We start from the raw sequence: 22,603 nt of genomic DNA on the forward strand, positions 1-22,603 counted from the left end.
AGTTAAACAGTGACTGCTGTTTGTAGTGGGCTTCCTCAATAAAGGACCTATGGAGATCACTGCAAAGGGCCTGCTGTAGGGCAGGAAAAACTCCCAGAATCCTCCTGTGCTCTGTCCTCCGCCCTCAGCCACCCCCAGCAACACTCATTCTCTAATCCCACTGAGCACTGCTTTCAGTTTGCCCAAAGACCATGCAGGGGAACTCCAATGGACCAGACACACACACACATACACACACACTCATTCACTCACAAACACACTCTCTCTTTTGCTCTCTCTGTGTGTGCTGCACTCACACACACACACACACACACTCACGCAGACACACACACACACACTTGTTTCATATCTCTCTCCCAGTCACAGTGACAGACACTTACTGTGGGGGCTTTTCTGTCTAAAATTGGTGCAGTCATCTTTAACTACAGGGGCAGAGGTTTTACTTCAGTAAAGATGCTTCATCTGAAGTTTCAATGTAGAACTTCTACATTCAAATAAATATTTGTTTTTGTTATAATTTTACAGGTTTGATGGGAAGCTGGAGAATCTCTTCAGCAACACGACTGACACATATTTTAGAAGATGCTAAATTATCAATGTGCATTTTTTTTTTGTAGAAAGTATGACACAGACAGAAACAGCTCAGAGTGTTTTCACAAAGTGCAGCTTTGCCTCTCTGAGTCACTTCTCCACAAGCAAAGCTGCAGTTTTTTTTCATGGATCTATCTTAAACCGTCCTGAGGTGCGTCTAAAAAGGAAGAAGCTCCTCTTTGAATATTAGTGGCGATTGGCTGGAGGTAAACAGAGCATTAAATCCTGCAAAACTGTGGCAAGGCCAATATGGGCGCGGGACAATGGCTTGGCCCGGCATCTCCAAGCCTTTGTTCTCGGCTTAACAAAACTCTGCCGTCACACCGTTTTACCTCAATGCTGCCCTGTCGAAACGGCCATCAGCCCATCAGAGCACATGCATAGCTGAGGACGGGGAGGGAGGGAGGGAGGGAGGCGAGAAGGAATAAAACGGGGAGGGGAGGGGGAGGCAAATATAAGGGGGGGGGGGGAGATGGGAGGGAAAAGAAAGATTAAGACAGGAGAGAAAGAGAAGAGGATGGCAAAAAAGTGCCAAGAAAAAGAGTAAAAGGCAGAAAGATAAAGGCAAGAAAAGGTGTGACAGTGAGAAAAAGAAGAGATGGAAGTGAAGAGAAAAAGACTGAAAGTGTCAAAATCCTCCGAGGGTCAAAAGCAGCTGAAATCTAAACTTGTGGACACGAGGGAGGAAGAAAATGAATAAAAACACAATAATACTCACCTCTCCCACACAGCCTTAATAAGAATATATAGCAGCTGTGGGGAGGGGATGGTGGGAGGGGGGGGGCGCAGCGTTTTGAGCTTTGTGACGTGGCGACGACAGAACTGGAGCAGCGAGATTCACTAAAAGTTTCATTACAAAGTCCTTATCTGCTTCCCTTGGAGGCCGCGGAGAGGCTGAGCAGCAGAAACACAAAGAAAAGAGAGAGAACGACACATCTGCGTCTGCTGTGACCTGTCTGCCTGCCAATTAGCATGTGTGCGAGCGTGTGTGAAGAGTGTGTGTGCGCTGCATGTGTACATCTGTGTGTGATATATATTTAGGGTTATGTGTTTCGGTGTGTGTGTGTGTGTGTGTGACACTGTGTGTGTCCGTGTCCCGTGTCCATGTGTGTGCAGATGTGCACTTGCCTGGTGAACATGTGTGACTGTTTTGCTGGCGTCAGCCATTTTCAAATAGATGGCACATAACGCCGGCTCGTAACTCCGCCCCCTCCTCTGACCACTGCCCTCTTAAAAAAAAATTAAAGGCTCGCGAAGGAAACTCTAAAATCTTCAAAAACATTTATCTGGTGGGTAGAAACGTCCGCGTCGTGGCTCCTCACTAATGCTGCAGGTTTTTTTTCTAAGTTCATAGTGGGAGAAAAAGTGCTCATGTCAGCCTCAGAGTGATTATGATGATGAGCATCATAGACCATGTAGGAATTTTTGGCAGTTTGTGATCTGGCCTCTAAATTGCAAACATGGTGGAGGAATCCACAGATGTTGGTGGGCAAGAAAAAACCCTAAACTATCAGTTGTGTTCCCACTAATACGAGTCAGTCTGCCGGGGGGAAAAAAGCAGAAAGCATCTCCTCCAGTTCAATTAGGGTTGATTTTAAACTGACTTATTAGCACTTAACCCCAGAACTTGACCTTGCGATCACCATCTTGGATGTAGTTCAGCCTTGTAGTGCTGTGATTTGCCGGCGCTCTGTTGCCTCCTCCCTCCCTCTGTCTCTCCTCCACTGTCAGGTTCTGGCCTGCCAATTTCCACTTGAAGCTTGACTGGGCCTGATTTGATGCAAACTACCTCGGGGTGAGGTGGGGAGTCGGAGGGAGACAGGGAGGAGGGGTGGGGGGGGGTCGGGCGGGCGGGAGAGGGACTGAAACTGATGAACAGTTATGTCAAGTCGATTTTGCACCGTTGGGAAAAGGTAACCTCTCCTTCGGGGAGGAGACGGTGGGGGAGGAGGAGATAAAGGTAACAAAAAAAAAGACAAGGTTAGTGGAGTGGAGGGTGCTGGGGGAGGAAGGTGGGGTCTCAGGGTTTCAGGGTTGCGTGGTGAGGGGGGGTGGGGGTGGCAGAGGGGGCGTGTAATCACACCAGGGTGCACCCACTCTCTGCCGCTTCACCTCACCTCCCTCTGCTTACCGCCCCGCGCAAAACGCTAACTGTCAGTGCGAGTACTAATTGCAGATGTGCCAGTCTGCCATCATAATAAAATCAGAGGCAGGGCGGACATTAAGCATGGCTGGCTCATTTGTGAGACTGCTGAAAAGGTAGCATAAATGAATATTTCATTACCTTAATTACTAAGGAATACTCCTTTCCGCCAGTCGTGGAATGAGTGTTGCTGTAACTAATTATGAAAAGTAATAACATTAGGGATACTGTGATTGCCAGTTTATAAGGCGGCGTCTGCTTGCTGTTGAGGTATAAACCATGTTGGGAAACATGCGGCGCCGAGCGGAAGGAAGGAAGGAAGCGAGGGCGAAACCCACACATCTGCAAAAAAGTGGGGTTTGCAGGGATGAATGAGGCTCTGATTATTTACCCAGGGATGCTTGTGCGTGTTTGAAATTGCCAAGTGGAGGTTTTAACAGGTATGAAGGAGCTAAAAGGTTGTGAAACTCACTCGGTGTGAAAATGACGGCTTTTCTGGCAACACGGGGAGCCCTTTAATGCACCGGCTTTTTGATGAATACAAACACCGAGTATGAAAGGACACGTGCGCTACAGCTACCTGAACGGCAGAGAGCAATTTGATGAATCCGTTACCAACGCAGCCCTGAAGTACCTGCACGTCCCAAAAAAAAAAAAAAAAAAAGCCCAGACTACAGCGAAGAGCCGCGAGCTGCACATTTGCATCGCTTCATCATCCCTCAGAGTCTTTGATGTCAGACACACGGCTCGATACCTTTGTCCGTTATTCACCTCCGCAGCCCGTGGGCACGTCCCATGCCCGGCTGTAATGTATGACCACTGATAAGGTCGTAAGGAGGGCTGTGAGAAAAAAAGGCAGAGTACAAGGTCTGCTTTGATGGCCATGCTAATTCCAATACCCCTAAGTAGTAAGAATAACAAAGTGGTGGGGAATTTATCTCAGGAATGCCGGAGCAAGACGGCCGGGCGATAAGGAAGTAGCTTCCCTTGGGTGGGGGAGAAGTAATTAGAGTGGGCTGAGTGGTTACATGACTGACTGGCTGGTGGGATGGATGGGACCAGAGGTGGGCTAAAACAAAAAAGGCAAAGTTTAAGAAAGAAAAACAAACCAAAAATATACACACATATAAATGTCACTGTCAAATTCTGTCTGAACTGGATTTAAATTTCCTGGTTATTCATGTTTCCATTGAACTGGTGTTGTGATGGAGCAGCTGAGAAGCGAGAGAAGAAAACACAGGAAAAGCCAAGGTTCATCCAGGACGTTAAACCACTCCCGAGAGAAGTTTGAGAGGCCACAACAAAAATCACTAGGAACATGCAAAACATTCAAACCTCAGGCCCAGAAAGTCACAAAGCCTTGACCTAACCAAAGAGCGGGCTGCGCCTCAGGATGAGTCACGGGGCCAAGTCTGGGTTTGCCTCTCCATATCTGACCCAATCACAGCCGTCTCCCACAAGGCCTCCAGGTCAGGAAATACCCGTCCTACCCTGTGCAGCTCCAGCTCCAGCTCCAGCTCCAGCAGGCATGACCAAATCCAGCCATGACTTATGTCCCGTCACTCGTCTCCAGGCCAAAAACACAGAGCTTCAATAACAACCACACCAGCCTCAGTTTTATCACCTCATAGACAGTTAATGATCATAATAATCACAAACTATCTGCCACCAAAATTCTGCTTCAGCGCCTTTTTCCAAACCCTAAACCGAATCCTGGATCGCTGTGACCCAAACCAGAGCTACAACCACATCCACAGAGCCTGCAGCCTGCAGCCCTCGCACTGATTCATCTACTGTCATGTGTTCAACGCGCTCCTCCTAAATCTTTGACGTCCTTCTTCTTGACCACCTCGCCCCAGAGCCCGGACCCAGACTGCAGCCTGAGACCGCAGAGAGCCCGGGCCCCCGGTGGCCCTGCTGCACGTCAGAAAGGCTGAGGACAGGCCTGTCGGTGTGATTATCCCCCCGCTACCTGAGGAGGTGTTTGTTTGACATTCGCGTTTGACAGCGACGGGACACGAGGCGTTCAGGGGAGGGGGCTCCCTCTCCAGTCACAACCCATTAACACGTGAGCTCACCTCTCAGAGTTTTTAACAGGGCCGACTTTGATACACATGTCCACTAACTGCACCACGGATCACATTTAAAGGGGAAGACGTGCCCCCGCCCCCAACGCGCTTTATCTGTCCTTGACTCACTTCTGCCAAAGGTTAAATGTATGTTTGAATAACAAGGAGGCCAGGGTGTAATTTCTGACCATTTCCTCTTTTCTCTGCAACCTCCGGTTAAGAAGGTGCTTGATCAACGCCGAGATGAAAGCGTGGAAGTGAGCGAAATTTGTGCAACCGCAAAATGACCTAATTTCGTCCTAATCTCACTTGGCAATCAGCTGCAATTAAATTGAGATAACACATCTGAATTTACTTCCACACGAGACGGAGGGAAACCGGCGCACAAACGAAAGCAGACATGTCCTCGTTAAACAAAAAAAAAAAAAAAAAAAAAAAAAAGGTAACGAGTGAGGAGGGAGGGTTGCACTTAGGTGGCAGGGAAGCAGGACACCTTCTGAATAATGAAGTGGAGTAAGAAAGCGAGCTCTGATCAAATAGCATATTCTATCACTTTGAGTTAAAGGTAGGACGGTGTGCGGCTAAATGTGAGGAGTTGTATGTGGAAAAGGCCCAGATTTCCAGATGTCATCATGCCTTAATCTGGTGATCTGTTATTGATTGTTCCACGCTGCTGTGACCTTGCCAGAAGAGCTCTTCCACCCGACAATCAAACATACATCAAAGAGTGTGTGTGTTTCCCTAAATGCCCGCACACGCCCGAGTGTGTGTGTACGTGCGTGCGCGTGTGTGTGTGTGCACATGTGGCAGCGGCGAGCGTCGCTTGCAGATCAGCGGTGCCGACATCAGAGCAGAAAACTGGAGGCTGCTTTCAACACTTGTTTGCACAAAGGTGTCATCACTGAAGCAGCTCCCGCAGAAAAGGAAAGAAAAAAGAAAATGGAAAAAAAAAATCATTTTAATGGGCAATAGAGGTGATTACTTTTTTTCTCCTCTTTCTCAGAAATGCCATGTAGCTGTGCCCCTGCTTTACGGCTGACAGCAGTGATAAGTCTCACACACACACACACACACACACACACACACACAGACAGAGCAGGAAAACATTCACACACAGGCTCGAACCAGCTGTGATGTGTTTGTTCTTTTGATTCACTCTATATTTGTTCCTTTGCTGTGCTATTAAGACACGATCCTGGTTGTTAAAACACTTTAAAAATAGATTTGATTTGACAGATCACTTCTCGTTGGGATCAAACTGCACTGAACATGACAAATAACCTGCAATACACAGAAACACACACACGCACGTAAAAATAAAAAACAGTAAAAATTGTGGAAGCAGCAGAGTAAACTGTAAACACACTGCAAGAGGCAAATCTGCAAGGTATGCTTGGCTTGACGCTACATGACAAACTACATTTAATTTGGTGGAACAGTTGCCATCCAAACTCCTCCTGTGCATCCAGACGAGGACACACACGCACACTTCTACCATTGTTCGGCAAAAGAAAAGTGTTTTTGGAAGTTGTTGTTTGCCCCCCTGCCATTTAATTATGAAATCTCAATGTTAGTTTACACCTGCTCAGCAACCTGTCGTCTGTCTCGCCCAGACTCCCTCGCAAATGGGAAAAAGTCGACGCGTGGAAAATGTCGAAAATCACAGGCGAGACGCGGCGCAACAACTGAATAAGTGCAAACAGCAGGACGAGATGGAACGGATGGGCCAAATAAAGACTTTGCATTTTCACTTGAGAAAGACTCAAATGAGGCATGATATTTCAAAATGCATTTCCCTCCTACGCAATGCATAAAACATGCCGGCTTAGGGTAAAGAGTGTACACACGTAAATGAAAAGTCCAAATGCATGCAATTATTTGCCGGACCACTGAAGTTTCAATTTCTGTGTTTGCTTTTTGTCAAAATCACAAGGAGTGAAAAGAGAAAACAGAGAAAACAAAGGGATGAAGGGAAGACGCTCAGTAAGAGGGAAAAAAAAGAGCGAGAGAGAGAAAGAAAACAAGCATGAAATAAAGTCAGGGAAGCAGGAGAAAGACATCTGACTGCACTGCAACTTTACTTGTCGCACAACAGGCGCACATCAACATAAAGGGAGGAGGAGGAGGGTGGTGGAGGGTGGAGGGTGGAGGGGGGGGTTTGATCCGAACTGTCAAATCCTGAGAAGGAGAAAATGAAGGTGGGTCAGAGCTCGACAGGCAGAACGCCGCCGCCACAAACACCTGTCTGTCACCTCTGCTCCATCACTCTCCATCTCTGCCTCCTTCACACCGTCCTCAGTTGTCCATGTCTGACTGACCCACACTCCTGACAAGCAGCAACACACACACACACACACACATACAGACACACACACACTGTCACAGAGCCGGGCCAAATTAGCACAGTTTAACTCCCAACTTTAATATCTCTAAAGTAGATATAGCTCTGCTCTCGCTTTGGCTTCAAGTGACTAAAAGGCAATTTTTTTTTTTTTTTTAGCCAATTCCTTGTGGGGAAGAAGCAGAAGTTCAGAAACAGTTCAGCAGTCATGCAGTAAAAACTGGGACTTGCTTACATGTTAAAGAGAGATGGGTTTTTTTTATGATGCATAAACAAAATGCAACAGATTGAGGCCAAAAGCATGCAGGGAATGCCACGGTGCCGCCTGTGTCACCACATTGTTTTGGACGATACATCATTATTGCCGTTTAAACATAAAGGGAAGTCACAGGGGCAGAGTTGGCTCGCTATTGGCTGATTCATGCCTCGGTGTTAGTCAGGCAACGGATCCCAGCCACCGCTCTCGCTTTCATCGTTCTTGGCAGTGGCAGTTGCTCTGTGAGTGTGTGTGTGTGTGTGTGTGTGTTTTTGTGTGTGTGAGTGTGTGCATCACCCTGAATACATTGTAACTTGTGCAGCTCTGCTTTAACAAACCCAATATGTCCCATCACACAAAAAAAAGAAAAAGAAACTATCACAGGAATTTTAGGGATTTTAAGTTTGTACCAAAAAACAGTACAAGCTGCAGTGAGTTCAAAAGGAAGCGATGGACACAGGACATGGAGGGGAGGGGGGGATGTATGAGCAGCAAAGAGTTGTCATACAAAGAGTTAACACCCCCCCCCTCAACACCACCACCACCTCCACCCGTTTCTCCAAAGCACGGGTTAATATCATGGCTGCCTGGTAAGGCATTATCCAGAACCTCTCGGAACAAAAGGCCCCTTTTGCAAACAGACTCCTACTTTCTCCCAGTGTCCAAAGGTGTTTGCTGAAGTAAATCTGCCTAAATCCTGCGCAGCTTGGCCAGGAGGAGGAGGGAGGGAAGGTGTACCGATAATCCTTCTTCTTAACCAAAAAGAAAAAAAAAAGTTCTGGGTGAGGAAAAGAAAGAGAAGAAAGAAAAACTGGAATCCATATCACATGATGCCATTTAAAGGAGTTGTGGTACCCCCTCCCTCTCGTCGCCCCATCTTTGCTTAAGATTTGCATACATCCAGCCTGGGAACAGGATGATAAAGATATCTTGCTATTGGTGGATTAATCAACAGATAAACTGCATTGTGCATGTTTACATAAGTTGAATCTTTTTTTTTTTTAAATGATGATTTTAGAAATTCTCACGCCAACAATTTATTTTCCTAAAAGTGCCACAAAAAGTGCAAATGTGTTTTATCTCATTCAAACTTAAATAAAAGTGCATGGTTGAGACACCTGCTCCTGACCCTTATCGCTCTCTCTGAGCACAATCCAATCAGTCGCAGCCAGGATTTTTTTCCTTCTTCTTCTTAAGTGTGACTGGCCACGAATAGTGTGGGCATGCCATCTCGTAACACTATCTGTCTGTCAGGAGGGGCCCGGGTCCCTGCTAGAGTAGGGAGGCTATAAAAGGCTTGTAACCAGGGGACGACCAACAAACAACCACAAACACCCTAGTTATTTCTCTCCACCATCCACCCACCCCTTTCTGCCTCTCTCTCCTATTTTTTCTCTTCCTCTTCTTCTTTTTTTCCTCCTCTCTCCTCTCTTGCTCTCATTTTTTTTTTCGCCCCCCTTTTCATCTCAGGCCCTTTTCTGATGCTGAATGCAAATGTGTAGCCCTGCTGCTGGCGGCGAAAGGGGCTGAATTGTGATTAAGAGGGAGAAGAAGAAGAAGAGGAGCTCCTTTCTTTGTTCTCCCCCCGGGGGATGTTTACCAGGAGAGACACGGCGGATCAGATATGAAAGGCATTCAGGTCAGCATTGATGTGAGCGAAAGTGAAATCGTACCTAAGGCATTCCAAAGACCCGCGGTGTCAGGGGTCCGGGCTCGCGGTGCCTCTGCAAGTGTGTGTTCTCTGGCCGCCAGGCGAAAAATATCTTCACACAAGCAGGGCGGTCGAAGAAGGAAGAATGAAAAAAAAAAAAAAAAAAAGAAGAAGAAAAAAAAAGGAATTATAAAAAAAAAGGAGAAAATGTGTCAAAATGTTTTTTGGCTATTTTTTGGGGGGAGAGGAGGGAGGGAGGGAAGGAGGGAGGGATGAAAGTTTTCTGTCCAGTGTCCAGGATGGAGTTGAGATGATCATTAGCTTCCTCTTTTTTTTTTTTTTTTTTTTTAGTGTGTGTGAGTGTGTGTTGGGGGGGTGGGGGGGTGTACAGCCACAAGCCATGCTATTTGCTTTTATCTGCCTTATCAAAGCGTGAAAAAAACTGTGCTTGTGTGTGTTGCTGTTGTGTGTGTGAGTGAGTGTGTGTGTGTGGAAATGCTGTTGCTCAGCTACATTCCTGATTTAATTCCTTGTGGAAAGCACATATTAGAGGATTTGTTGAATAACATCAGCTTGAAAGCCGAAGATATCACGCTGCGATGACTGTATCTCTGTCTCTCTGTCACACACACACACACACACACACACACACACACACACACACACACACACACACACACACAATGAAATAAAATAAAATCATGTGAATAACAATAACTGCAAATACTCCTGGCCCTTTGACAAACTGATCCCGTGAAAAAATGTCTCCTTTCACAGCTGACACCGTTACCCAAAGGGAACATCCTTTTTTTTGCTCCTATATACCAACGCCACGCTCGAAATCACAATGATCTCGTAAGGGAAGTCCATTCATTTTTATGTGCTTGGCTATATACACTTGACTCACACACTTTGAGCAGATGGATATATTTAGCTCGTGACGACTGCAGCCGAGGGAGCGCGAGTAAAAAAAAAAAAAAAAAAAAAAAAAATCAAGTGATGCAAAAAGCTCCCGTTCGCTCCGGAAAAATAATAAGGCCTCACGCAGCACGCCAAAGTGCAATGTGTAGTTGTGACAGGACAAATATGCCTCCTTATTAGCCTGCATTGAGGGAAACCTGCTAGTCATTTTACATGGGGTAATTGGAATGTGTCTATTTTGATTCAACCACAAGGCCGGCGTTATAAAAATACTCCAGTGAGAAGCATCCCCGGCTATCTGCGGGTCTCTGAGCACAACAGGCCCCCCTGCTGCACACTGCTTCCTGCCGGCCCCTGTAATATCTCACAGTAATTATTTCACTTGCTTAAACAAAATAATCCCTTATTTCCCTCAACATGAATGCACTGCAGAACACTTTTCTCTGCTTCTTCCTACAGATAAAAAAAAAAATCCATCAGGAGTATAAGGTGTCCGCTTTGGCTGCTCCACACAATTGCCAACCCGTATGGGAATGGCAGCAGTGAATGGCGCGGTGGACAACCCCCTGCCACTATTGACGGTATAAACATGTAAATGAAACACATTACCACTGACAATCAATTGTCCGCGAGCGCCCTGCGAAACCTGCCCTCCTCCTCCCCCCTTTTTTTCTTCTTCTCCCCCTCTCTTACCCCCACCCTCCCTCTTCCTCAGTGACGATGGCAAAAAAAAAAAAAAAAACTGCCCCTACCTTGAGGAGGGAAAATCTGGGAAGGGAAGGAGGAGGGAGAAGGGGGAGGGAGGGAGTTTGGTGGATGGGACATGGGAGGAAAGAGGAATAGGAGGAGGGGGGGTGTGAGAGAAGAAGGCAAAAAAGAAGAGGAAGAAAGGGAGCACCTTGTCTCACTCCCTCCTCCCCTCCTCCCCCCTATTCTCTTCTGCGGGAGCTGCGAACACAACTTTAAAAAGGCAGAGGAATAATAGAGATGGACAAATTGTTTAGACTGGCAGAAATCTGCCATTGTCTGGCTCTGAAAGCAAGGCTACCCCCTCCCACACACACACACACACACACACACACACTTTCCCTATTTTCCTCCACCTAAAGCATAAATCTGTGATAGCCTTAATAGCCACATTCAGACTATTATATCAAACTCCAGCAGCCAGAGACACAGAGAGAAAGAGGCCTCGTCTTTCTGATTCTTCCTCTGCTGCTGCTGCTGCTTCAGATTATGTAATCAATGCATTTCCGAGGGTATGTCCTGACATCCAAATGTCATCTGGGATGCGGAGAAAAATCAAATAAACGTCTCAAAACCTGGGTGACGCGGCATCAAACGATTACAGGAAACACCCTGAGAAAAATAATGCAACATCTGTATTTCCTCTTTCATCTCCTCCTTAGACAAACGCTGGCACAGTTTGATGCAAAGAGTGTGTGAGTGTGTGTATGACATCCACATCGAAAAACAAAGCCGAAGGATTTTTCTCTTTTTCTTTGAGGCATGTTTGTGATGCATGTGCTGGTTGAGTAATATCAAAATAAAGGACAGGTGTGCGAGTGCTTTTCTGTTGGGCGCTCACAGCTGGATGTGACAAGCAACACCTGGCGAGGGCCAAACTCTCAAACACTTCACGCTGCAGAGATCAAGTTTCACACCAGGAGAGGAGAAGAGGGCTTTTTGAGCAGTTTAACAGTGGGGGGGGTGGGGGAACAGGGCGATAAAAAAAATGTAATTTCTCAGGTTTTGTTGCTTTTTAAATATCGCTGCCTTTTCAATCCATCAGCTGGGAGACTGAGGCTTCACAGCGGCGGGATGAGAGAGAGGGGGGGGGTGGGGGGGTAAAGTCATGAACTGTGGTTAAATACCACATGACAGACTGGGCAGTGAGTGAGTAAAGCTACAGTAGCACCTCCAACCCTGAAGGCCAACAGTCATCTGGATGAGAATGTCATTGGTTAGACAACTTAGTGAGCAAAATGCCTCATTAATACTAATTGGCACAAATGCTGAAATGCCCCTTCCATTTTTAACCAGCAGAATAATAATAAAAAATAATATTAATAATCCCAACAATTCCAGTCCCAGGAACACGCCACGGAAAAATAAATTTTCAACGGCTCAGTTACTGAAATAAAAACTAAACTAAACATTTTTTCAACAACAACAAAAAAATGACAGGTGGCAAGCAGATTAAAATTTACATCGAAACATGCCCGCACACACAGCAGCACCTCTACAAGCACTCAGAGAAATTAGCTGTAATTGTACATATTTCAGATTTGTGTATATTCATCTGATTTGTTAGTTAAGAGAAGAAAGAGTTGGTGCATCCGCCTTCCATCTGCTAAAATATTTAGAAATACCCCTGTGTGTGTGTGTGTGTGTGTGTGTACGCAATGCATTTTTCTGTCTTGTGTTTGTGGTGCATTCAAAGGCGTTGTGTTAGTTGGAGCTGCAGGAGTCAGAGTGTGTCCTGCCGGCTGTCACACGCTTCGCCCTGCTACCATCCGTCCACACAGCCAGGCAGGAAGAGGACAGGGAGACAGGGAGACAGGCAGAGACACACACACACACACACACACACACACCCAGAGTGGCCAAGCCTCAATAAGCCTCTGCATTCCCAGGGGGGAGGACTGGGGGTGAGGAGGGGAGGGGAGGGGCAGGGTGGTGGTGGGGGGGTGGATGGGTGGCAGGGAGGGAGAGAGGAGGGGAGGGTGGCGGTGGTGGGGGTCATCAGACAGAGCTACTTGTAATGGAAGAAAAAAAGAAAAAGGGGGTGGGGGGGGGGTCACATTTGTGGTTTTACTATACTGATATAAAATCTATTTTCTTTAAACGTGTGTTCTCTTGTATGAAAAGAAGAAGCTAGGCTTTTATAGCAGATATAAATATTCTTTACACACTCTGCCAAAGCTCGCCGTCTCTCGTCAGGTTTAAGGGTGTGAAAATTATATTTGCTTTGCTAATATTATTTTATCAAATGCTACATTTGGTACAAAAGCCAAGACTGGTTTTCTCCCTCTCACTCCCCCTTTAACTAAACAGGTGGCCAGGGCTAAACAGGCTGTCATCTCTCCAAATGTCTCTTATTATTCTATTTTTCCTTTAAAGTGCAAATACTGCAAATGTACATGCACATATGTACATACATATATAAATATATATATATATATATATATATATTGGAAATCTCCAGCTCCTCTGCTGTGCTCTTGTGCTATTTAGTGTGGAACAAAATGCTTGTCTGCTATTGATTGTATGAAATCAATAAATGAAATCTGATCTAGATAAATAACCTGTGGGGGCAGAGATTAAAAAACTGTTGTGGAGAAAGCAAATAAAAGCCTCGTCTGAGCTGCTGAATCACAGCCTCGATATTTTACTCTCTTAAACACACACACACACACACACAGCCTCAGTTAGCTCAGTGTGTTTGGAGACTATATGGAATAATCAGGAATAACGGGGCCAGGAAATGTCACTGCAGATTTGCCTCTTGTGGGAAAGTGTGCAGTCAAATGGGGAAAGAAAACCAACAAATCTCCACCTAGTGCTCCAGTCCAGACCCCAATTAGTGTCCAGCATTTATCGGACATGTCATCCTATTTATATATGATTACTCCACGCCAATAAACTAAGTGGTAAAGGTAAACAAAAACGCACAGGTCTGCAAATTGAGCCAACAATCAGCTGCCATCTCCTGTGAATAATTTCACCACTCAGCCTGTCCCGGAAAACAGCGACAATGTGGGGCTGAATTACTAGAAAATGTGGAGATGTAGAGGCCCATATACAGAGGTAAAACATCCCGGCTAACGCATGCCAGCGCGTGGATTAAAGCAAATCAAAACTCAAGTCACAAGGTTGGACTTTTACACCGAGCAGCGTGAGCGTGCTCCAGCCACCGATGCTCTGAGTGACCGCTGCAAGTCCCCCATGGCGGGGTTTGTCCCGGCGAGAAGGCAGCCGGCACCGCTACACTCCCAACTTTCCAACATCCACAAGTTTCCAACTAACCTCCTCACAGCCTCCTCAAAATAATCCCCCGAAAATACACATTTAAAAAGCCGCTATTTTTTAAGATTCCCAGGGCTCGAGTGGGGCTGCAGCACGGACGCATTTACGCACAGTTTCTCCCCCGGATAACGGTCCCTTTATCCCTGCGTAAAAGGGGAAGGCTGATATGCGCACCAGCCGCGGACCTTCACACATCCCCGAACCGCAGTGGAAACCTTCAAACCAGGCTTGCATCCAAAGATATCCCCCCCCCCCCCCCGACTGCTTGGTTTGTCTCCCCCGTGATTTTCTTACCGTTTTTCCGTCTCGGGTTGGCTTGTTTTCGCCTCTTACACCTGGGGCCATCCGCCATGATCTCTTGCTTCATTGATAAGTGTGTGTGGGATCAGATGGCAGCTCGCATGGACTCGATTCCTTGATTTCAGCTTGATATCTGACGGGAAACACACACAGCAGCACCAACAATGTGGGAATTAGCATGGAGATCCACTTGCGCCGGACGCGGACAAGAAACTGCAAATGTAACTTGGATGGAGGGACGGGTTGTAAAAAAGAAAAAGAGCCGTGGGTGAAAGTATGAGAAGGAGCGGAGAGGGGATCCGTGTCCATCTAATTTTGATTTTCAGCTGATCGGCTGTCAGCTTAGTGGCATTAACAGCAAAGCAAACAGCAGGAGGAGGAAGGGAATTATAATTTCTCTTATTAGGAAAACCACTATTCATCTCGCCAGTGAGAACAGCAGCGAAAACCTGACACTCTATTGTTATTTCATTCAGAAAAGTTTCACAAGCCGCTTTGGATTTTTCTACAGTTTTAGGAAAATTTAACCTTTTGACTTATTTGCACTAAAACTGACAGGATCCTCTCACGTTTTGCGCTTTCGGTCCCGGGTTTGGCTCAGGACGCCTAACAGGTTAATAAATCAAATTTGTGTCAGATTTTAGGGTCAAATCCAGATCTTACACGTTAGAGACGGCGAGAGCGAAAAAGAGCCTGAGCCTGGAATAAGCCTCCACTGTGTGGTCTGATTAAAAGTCATATAACTTCAATAAACACTCGGGCTCGCCTGAGAAAATTACACTTCAAGGTTTAATAAACTAAATCCAAACAGTTAATAAATAGCAGCTGGGAAATAATTGTTAAAATGTGCCAACTCACTCCGCACTGTAAGAAAAAAATCTTTCAGGCACAAATGGCGCATAAACAAAAGCGATAAGACTCAGATCGCCTGTGAGAGATGTTCGGTTCGCCAGCTAATTTATCAGCGCAAATACCGTTATTAGGGGAAGTGAATATTGACAAGAGGTTTTGTTTGTTGTGGACACTTGAGCGTTTAGCTGAGTGACACAAACAGACACTAATATAATACAGGCTGAAGGGACTCAGAGGGAGACGGGATGCATATCGCCCTTTTTTCCTCCAAAGGATAGCGGTGCTGTGCAGCGCCAAAACGCCCCGCAAAGAGCACATTTCCCCGGCTGTCAGGAGCCCGCAGGACGCCTCCAACATCACGGGGGGAAAAAAAGGGGAGAAAAACCCGAGGAAACGCACCTATTTCCACCTGTGCAGGTAAGGCAAAGTTGAGCTCCAACTCTGACGCGGGCGCATGGAAGTTTAATATCCAAGCTTTCTCCAAAAAAAGCGCTATAAATAAAAAGAGAGGAGACACATACCTGCTTTTAGGAGAGTAAAGAGGTGTCTTGTGGATAGGAGTCGCGAGGAAGGATGATACCGGAGCGCGTCGGTGAGCGGATCCTTTTCCACCGGTGATAATAAAGCCTTAGAAATAAAGCCTTAGAAATAGTTGGGAGGAGGGAGGGACCGCTATTCCTGCTAGGGCAGGTTTACAACTGATGTCTTACACCCACTCCAGGAAACAAACCTGGGTAGGGACTGACGTGTTACGCCTCTTCTAATGACATTTTTTTTCTTTCCACCTCCTTTTCTTTGCCGTGTAACACAGAGGAGAAGCCCCCTGAAACGCACGCCACCTATCTTCACGGGAGGGGATAATTGAGGAGAGCCAAACGTGAGCATCTTCTGGGTTGAACGTGAAGTTTTTTTTCCTCCCTCTCTCCTTTCTCCCCCTCTTCCTCCTCTTTTTCTTTCCCTCACTCTCCTCTCTCTTTCTCCATCTCTTCTCTTTTTGAGTGAAACCAACTATGTCGGGCTTCGACGCGGAGCAAAGAACAGGCGACAGTGTGTTTTCTCTTTCTTCGTGTGAATGTGTGTATATGCGTGTGTGTGTGTGTGTGTGTGTGTGGAAGGGGGGAGAAACTTGGAGCGCGTCCACACCGGCCGCAATCATGTAAGGATTCTCTTTTTTTATTTCTATTTCCACTCCGTTTAATTTGCAGAAATGGCAGCTTGATACGGGGGGATGCAGGAGCTGGGCTGGGGAGGCAATTCCACATTTTCCTCCTTATTGTAATTGGCTGCGGCTGCAAAAGGTTTGGGGATGTTCGCTTTTATCTCCGCTGTAAAAAATGTCATTTAGTCTTTTTATTTGGTAAAAACTCTCTCAAGTGTAGCGACAACTCATTAATAAACGTTTCTTCTATTGGGGGATAATTCAGCGGATGTCAGAGAATTTATTGGGAATTTTAGAAAAGGACCACAGGAAGCTGGAGACTGTTTGGAAACAAGTGGAGTTTATCAAAAATGTGTGTGAGAATAAATTAATTCTGGAGGTTTAAAAAAGTTCAGATGGATTTGTTTTAGCAGCTTAATGAGTAAATAATTGTTTTAGAGGCTGTGATGAAGCTGCAGCATCAGTGTGTCTGCAGCTTCATCCCTGTCAGAGTGTGAGTAGAAACTAACTCCACTAAAAATCATTTTAATTTTTAACTTTTTTCTTTGTGCCTCAGTTAATTTACATTTTCCAATTGCACCCCCTAACGAAAACGATCCAAAAGTGAATCCAAAAATAAATTAGTGATGTTACAGGAGTGTGACTGCACGAGCTGCAGCCGGAGCAGTGACAGAGAGACCGCAGCCTCAGTAGGAATATTCTGATGATACTAAAGGAGCTGAAAAATCCCATAAAGTACAATAAAGTGACTGTAAAGTCACCGCAGAGAGACGCAGACGCGCTGCGAGTCCCAGCAGGAGAATTAGAAGAATATCACAGGAATATTCCGACTCTATTACACTGATTTTTTTCAGTCCTGGACGCAACTTAACACGATGAATCTCGCATTTATTACAGAAGTCAACCATCTCAGTCTGGTCCGACTGGTAAAACACACACATACACACACGCAGGGAGAGAGAGAGAGAGCGGGAGCGAGCGAGAGAGAGAGGGAGAGAGAGAGAGAGAGGGGAGAAAGAGGAAGCTCCACCTTTGCAGCGCAGTGATTGGTTATGTAAATAAAGTATTATTTTGTGTCCTGTCCTCCTGCAGTTCGCCACTGTATGGCTAATTAAATCATCAATCAAGGGGCTGAACTGGTTGATGCCCCCCCTCCCTCCCTCCTCCACCCCCCCATCAAAAAAAAAAAAAAAAAACTAAACAAAACAAAAAAAACAAACAGATGCAAAAAGAAAATCAGCCATCAACAGGGTCTGAACTTCTGGTACCAATTTATACATTTTAATACTTATCACTCCGTTTCTCACATGTATTATTATTGTTCTTCTCTTCTTTAACTCATATTATTATGAAATATTATTATTGTTATTATCATTTTTTACAAATGCCTCCTTTATTAACCCTTGTCTCTGTCTGCACGGACGCAGGGGCCACACGGCTGTGCTCGGGACTCAAAAGCCAAACAGAGTTTGTTGGTAAGTTTCTGATTCTCTTCAGTATTTTTAAATCATCATTATTTTCCTCCTCTTATCCAACAACAAGGAGGCGGAGGAGGAGGAGGAGGGTAGAAACCGAGGAGGTGAAGCTGCTTCGCCTCCCGTTTTTCTCGGGTCGAAAGTGGATCCGGTCCTGGGTGAATTATTGTCATGCGTAATTTACTGCCACGGTGCTTGCATGTAAACGAAGCAGTCCAGCTCCCTCTCTCCCTCTCTCTCTCTCCCTCCCTTCCACACACACTATTTCTTTTCCCATGCACACACACGCGCGAGCGCAAGCACACACACACTAACACTAACACTCACACACAGCTTTGTGTCCCATTCATCCACGCAAGCCTGGAGTGGCACCTCGCCTTTTTTACGCACAGCCTGTGCTACGTGGGGCCACATATTCACCGTGAAAACGGATTACAGTCGGTGTGTGACCTATAGGGGGACCTTGTGCTTAATGAATATATTGATTTAAATGAGGGGAGGAGGGGGGGTCCAAAAACATCATCTTCTGCATGGGTTCATAATTTGTGCTCGATCTTTTTGATGCTTAATTTCAGATTAAAAATGTAAACATGTTGTTGCGCACGTTGTCAGTGTGATGTGGTGAGTTAGGAGGAAGGAAACATTTGTTTATTATGCTTTGCACAATTGTTACTGAGGCTTTGAGATGAACAGTCCAATAAAAAGGCAGATTTGTAATTAATGATTAATTATTTCTGATGCATTGTGGTGATTTTTTTTTACTGTACTTCTCAGTGCTCATTTCTCCTCTGTATTTTTCTCATTCTCTAAATAAAAATCTGAAGCTATTGCAGCACATTATCGGCCGTGGTTTATTTTGTGAAGTTGAAATGTTGCCCCAGAAAAATCAATAAGTAGAAATTCACTTGGGTTTAATGGTTTTTAATGTCCAACACCTAAATTGGAGCTGTGCAGTTCTGCAGCTGTCTGCCTCAGGCGTGACTGCTGATTACCAAGATTATAATCCTAATTTTCTCTCCTCTCTCTGCCTCTATGTGTGTGTGTGTGTGTGTGTGTGTGTGTGTGTGTGTAGAGAGAGGCCCACTTTTAGTTTTTTGACAGCACGAACACATAAACGCAGCGGTGCAGTGGGGCTGTAGGAATGTTTCGCAGGATTTTCAGACTCTGTCAGTTTAATCACCACTTCTGTTTGTATGTTCAATAGAGTAGTCGAATTACACACACACACACACACACACTCCACTGTATTTTACCATACATTGTCGGCTGCTATTACATGACTCAGTGTCTGAACTGCCTTCAAAGTTTATATGACGGGGGGGATGCCGTAACAAAGATCACCGTTTTACAGCTCTTGATCTCAGAATAATAAAAATCCCTGCACGCTGCAGTCATTCAGCCGATCATATGTTTGATTATATACAAGCTTTGATTCCAATATCAACAAAACAAGCTACCAAAAGCAAGGGGTCAGAGGTCACTGCAGCATGACAACATCCTTTTGAAAAGGCTTGACGTATAGTTTCTGGCGCATTGTGTCAAATAATTGAGGTTGATTTGCATAAAGCAGCATGAGAACTGTGATTGTCTTGTAGTCAGATAGAAAAGCCTCTACAACAGCCTCCTCATCACCACCACACACTCAAACTGTCCACTGAAAACCAAACCCTGGACTAGCAGCAGGTTTCACTGCAGAGTGAAATCAGACTCCAGCTTGAAGCACATCGCCAGCCGACGCCACTGACCCTCTGATACGTGATAGTTATTAAAGAGAAGATCGGCTCACTGATATGTTCGGCACAAAGATCACATGAAAGCTACAATTAATATTTTTGTTCGGTGATTTTTTTCTTCTTCTTCTGCTGTCATTTACAATAGAAAAATAAGAGAGACCCAGTGGGAGAGAGGGATGCCACAGCAGAACACGCCTCGGGACTGAAACACAGTTGCATGTACATGTTGTGCATTCAACAACTCAGCCGCCAGGCGTCCCTGATTATTGGCCTAATTTAGATCTGTGAGAGTCACATGACACTGTGGTGCATCCAGTGATGAATCTATGCCCAGTCCAACTCACAAGAAAAAAAACAACAACACCACACCACACTCATCTGCTCCAATCAAACCTGTTACAATCTGACGATCAGTCATCGACATGATATGTGACACGCAATTAAGACCTGTTTTAAAATGATGAATCAGATTGAAATCATATGAACATCGTCATTTTGTTGCCGTTTCAACGTCTCTTTGTGAACAACGTTGTTTTTTCTGCTGATAAGAAACACAGGCGTGTGTGACTTTATTCTCTAACAAGTACATGCATGTCCCTGAACGCCTCCTCCTGTCGTCACAGCACGTCAGAGACTTCCTCAGGGATTTGAGGATTGTGGATGGATGAAATGTTTCTGTTGATGACGACACATCACAGAGAAAAAAGAGAGACAGGTCATTATTTTGAAAGTTTTAAATATATACTATAAATCCAGATTATTAAGATCCTGCCAACGTGACTACACATGACTAACGGTGGAGAGGTCAAAGGTCAGGGTAGCACAGAGCTCAGTGGATGTGGCTACATGATGCTCACACTTTGGCTTGAAGCTGCTGAATGCTGAAGTTTGGTGCCAGCAGTTAATCCTTTTATTGTTGGCAGAAACACATCTGACACGTTTCCAAGTCAAATAATGATTCAGCTTTTCCTCCAGAGTTTTATTCTTATCAGGTAAGAATCATCATCTGAAACTGAAACGTGTCCAGCAAGAGGAACCCAAACCCTCCTCGGTAATTAACGACGGGTTTACAGCTCCCTGAAGTGGGTTTCATTAACAGTCTGTTACAGACACTCCTATCGATAACTATAAAATGCATCCGGGATTAATTCTGTAAAAGGAACTGCATCCAAAAGTGTTATAATAATATAAAAAACATGGGGATATTCTGCATTTCAATAAAAAGGTAACACATGTTCATCATCAGCTCAGCGTCCTCGTCCACTCTCAGTTAGAATGACATAAGTTCATGGCAGCGTCACACAGCTGTCCCACAGTAGCTCGTCCTCATGTGTTGTGTTGGGTGGTGGCGTTTTTCCCTGCAGTTGCATCATGCACGGATTCCACATACGACAACGGGTGAGAGGAGATTTCTGGGTGAAACACATCATTGTGATGATTCAGATTTCCCCACGGCGGTAATGTTGTATAAAAGCAATTATCACCGACCAAAATATATCTCCATGTTTTATCGATTAGTCCGGTAGATGTGGAGTTTAGTGGCTAGATAACTTTTAAAAAGTCCTATTGATCTGTTATTGATTATTATGGAGCGAATGGAGAAAGACGAAGGTTGTGTGCGAGTTTCAACAATCTGCCTTCAGCAGGAGGAGTTGGTGTAAATACAATTATAACCACTTCAAAATCAAACAAAGCTGCTCTGACCATGAAGTGGGTCCACACAAAAAAGAGGAGGGACATTTTTGAAAATTCACTTCTACAATTCAAAACAGCTGTCAAGCGACTGCAGCCCGGCCTCTCGAGTGTTAAACCCTCAGCATACAGTTTGTGCTTTAGCCCCGAAAGCAAGTTTTTAATTAAAATAACGATCGTTGTAGTGCTCAGAGGTTTTGAATGCATGACAGAGAAGCCATCGTACCCTAGATCACATCTCTTCTCCGCGCTTGTTTGTGGCTCTTCCAGCTCTGCGACATCAAACTCAACATCTCTCGACGGGCTCTGGCTCTGTGATAGCCACCGCAAGAGCTTCAGCACCACAGCAGCTCCAGAGATTGACGGACAATTAAAGACTGGGAGGCGAAGGCTCGAGCGTGTGATCTGCGAGTACTCCTCAAACATGCAAAAAGAATTTAGTTTACATTTGCCATGAGCAAGAGAGAGTGGGAAAAAGCCTCTTCTTTCTCTGTGCATTTCTGATCTCTCTCAGTCGGACAAGAAAGCTCGCAGAGAGAACAAGGCCGCTGCATAGCAGATTGCTGCAGAAACAAATGCTTACACCAAAAAAGTATTGATTTTTTATGTTGTTCTTGTTAGCTGAAAACTGAGCAGAGGCTTCTACAAATGACCACTTATTCAACTGAGACTCTCTCAAGAAAAAGAAAACATATCATGTGTTGGCCATCTTTTCTTTTTTCCCTTCAATTCCTGTGGAAAGAGGTCAGATGTTCTGCAGCTCCAGAAAACAACAGGTTGGGAGAAACAAGATAAATACAAACTCAAACTTTTCTTTTATTAAACACAAGTGTTACCATATTCTCTACCTTCTGCACTATTTTTGTTTTCATTCTCACTCGTGTGCACTCTGTGTTGTTTGCAATGCTTATTTTAGTGGAGTGATTTCTTGTGGTGAATGTGCCAAGAGATGATGGTAAGTGCACTTTGCCTCAGTGATATTTCTATGGAAGTCAGGAATTGGGCATGTGCACTTTCAGAGACTTAAATTATTATGAGAAAAGCATTGGAGGAGTAAAAAATAAAAACTCTTTCACTCGTATTGATTGCTGGCATGAAAGTGAAGCTTGTTATGTATCAGTCCTCAAGTTTGGAGTTGTGTTAACATAACATAGATTCTTTGGTGAGGGGTGAAATGTGGTCTAATGAATCTTCAGCTGAGAAAGAATAAACTGAGCTGCAGTCGGTCCTACATGCATGAAGGTTTCAGTGATCACAGGCGTTGTGATGTGCACCAAAGGTCAAAGGTCCTCAGCCAGAATCAAACCAGATATGTTGCTGTGCTACGCAGCTTTAACCATTAGTAGACATGCTGTGAGTGTCTTGCACCCAGACACAAAGGGACGCTGCAC

At 45.1% G+C, this 22,603-nt stretch overlaps 1 protein-coding gene across 2 annotated transcripts in view; it reads right to left on the reverse strand.

Annotated features, from left to right (window-relative positions):
- Nucleotides 1-16,407, reverse strand: part of zeb2b (zinc finger E-box binding homeobox 2b) — an 84,454-nt gene extending 68,047 nt beyond the window's left edge. For both annotated transcript variants that reach the window (XM_083984913.1, XM_083984912.1), the window contains exons 1-2: nt 15,675-16,407; nt 14,296-14,434 (exon numbers count right to left, since the gene is read on the reverse strand). In XM_083984913.1, the coding sequence (XP_083841039.1) occupies nt 14,296-14,368 (73 nt within the window). In that variant the 5' untranslated portion in view covers nt 14,369-14,434; nt 15,675-16,407. The remainder of the gene's footprint in view (nt 1-14,295; nt 14,435-15,674) is intronic.
- Nucleotides 16,408-22,603: the final 6,196 nt, after the last annotated feature.

This window comes from Trachurus trachurus (genome assembly GCF_905171665.1).
Source record: "Trachurus trachurus genome assembly, chromosome: 2".
Taxonomy (NCBI): Eukaryota; Metazoa; Chordata; class Actinopteri; order Carangiformes; family Carangidae; genus Trachurus; species Trachurus trachurus.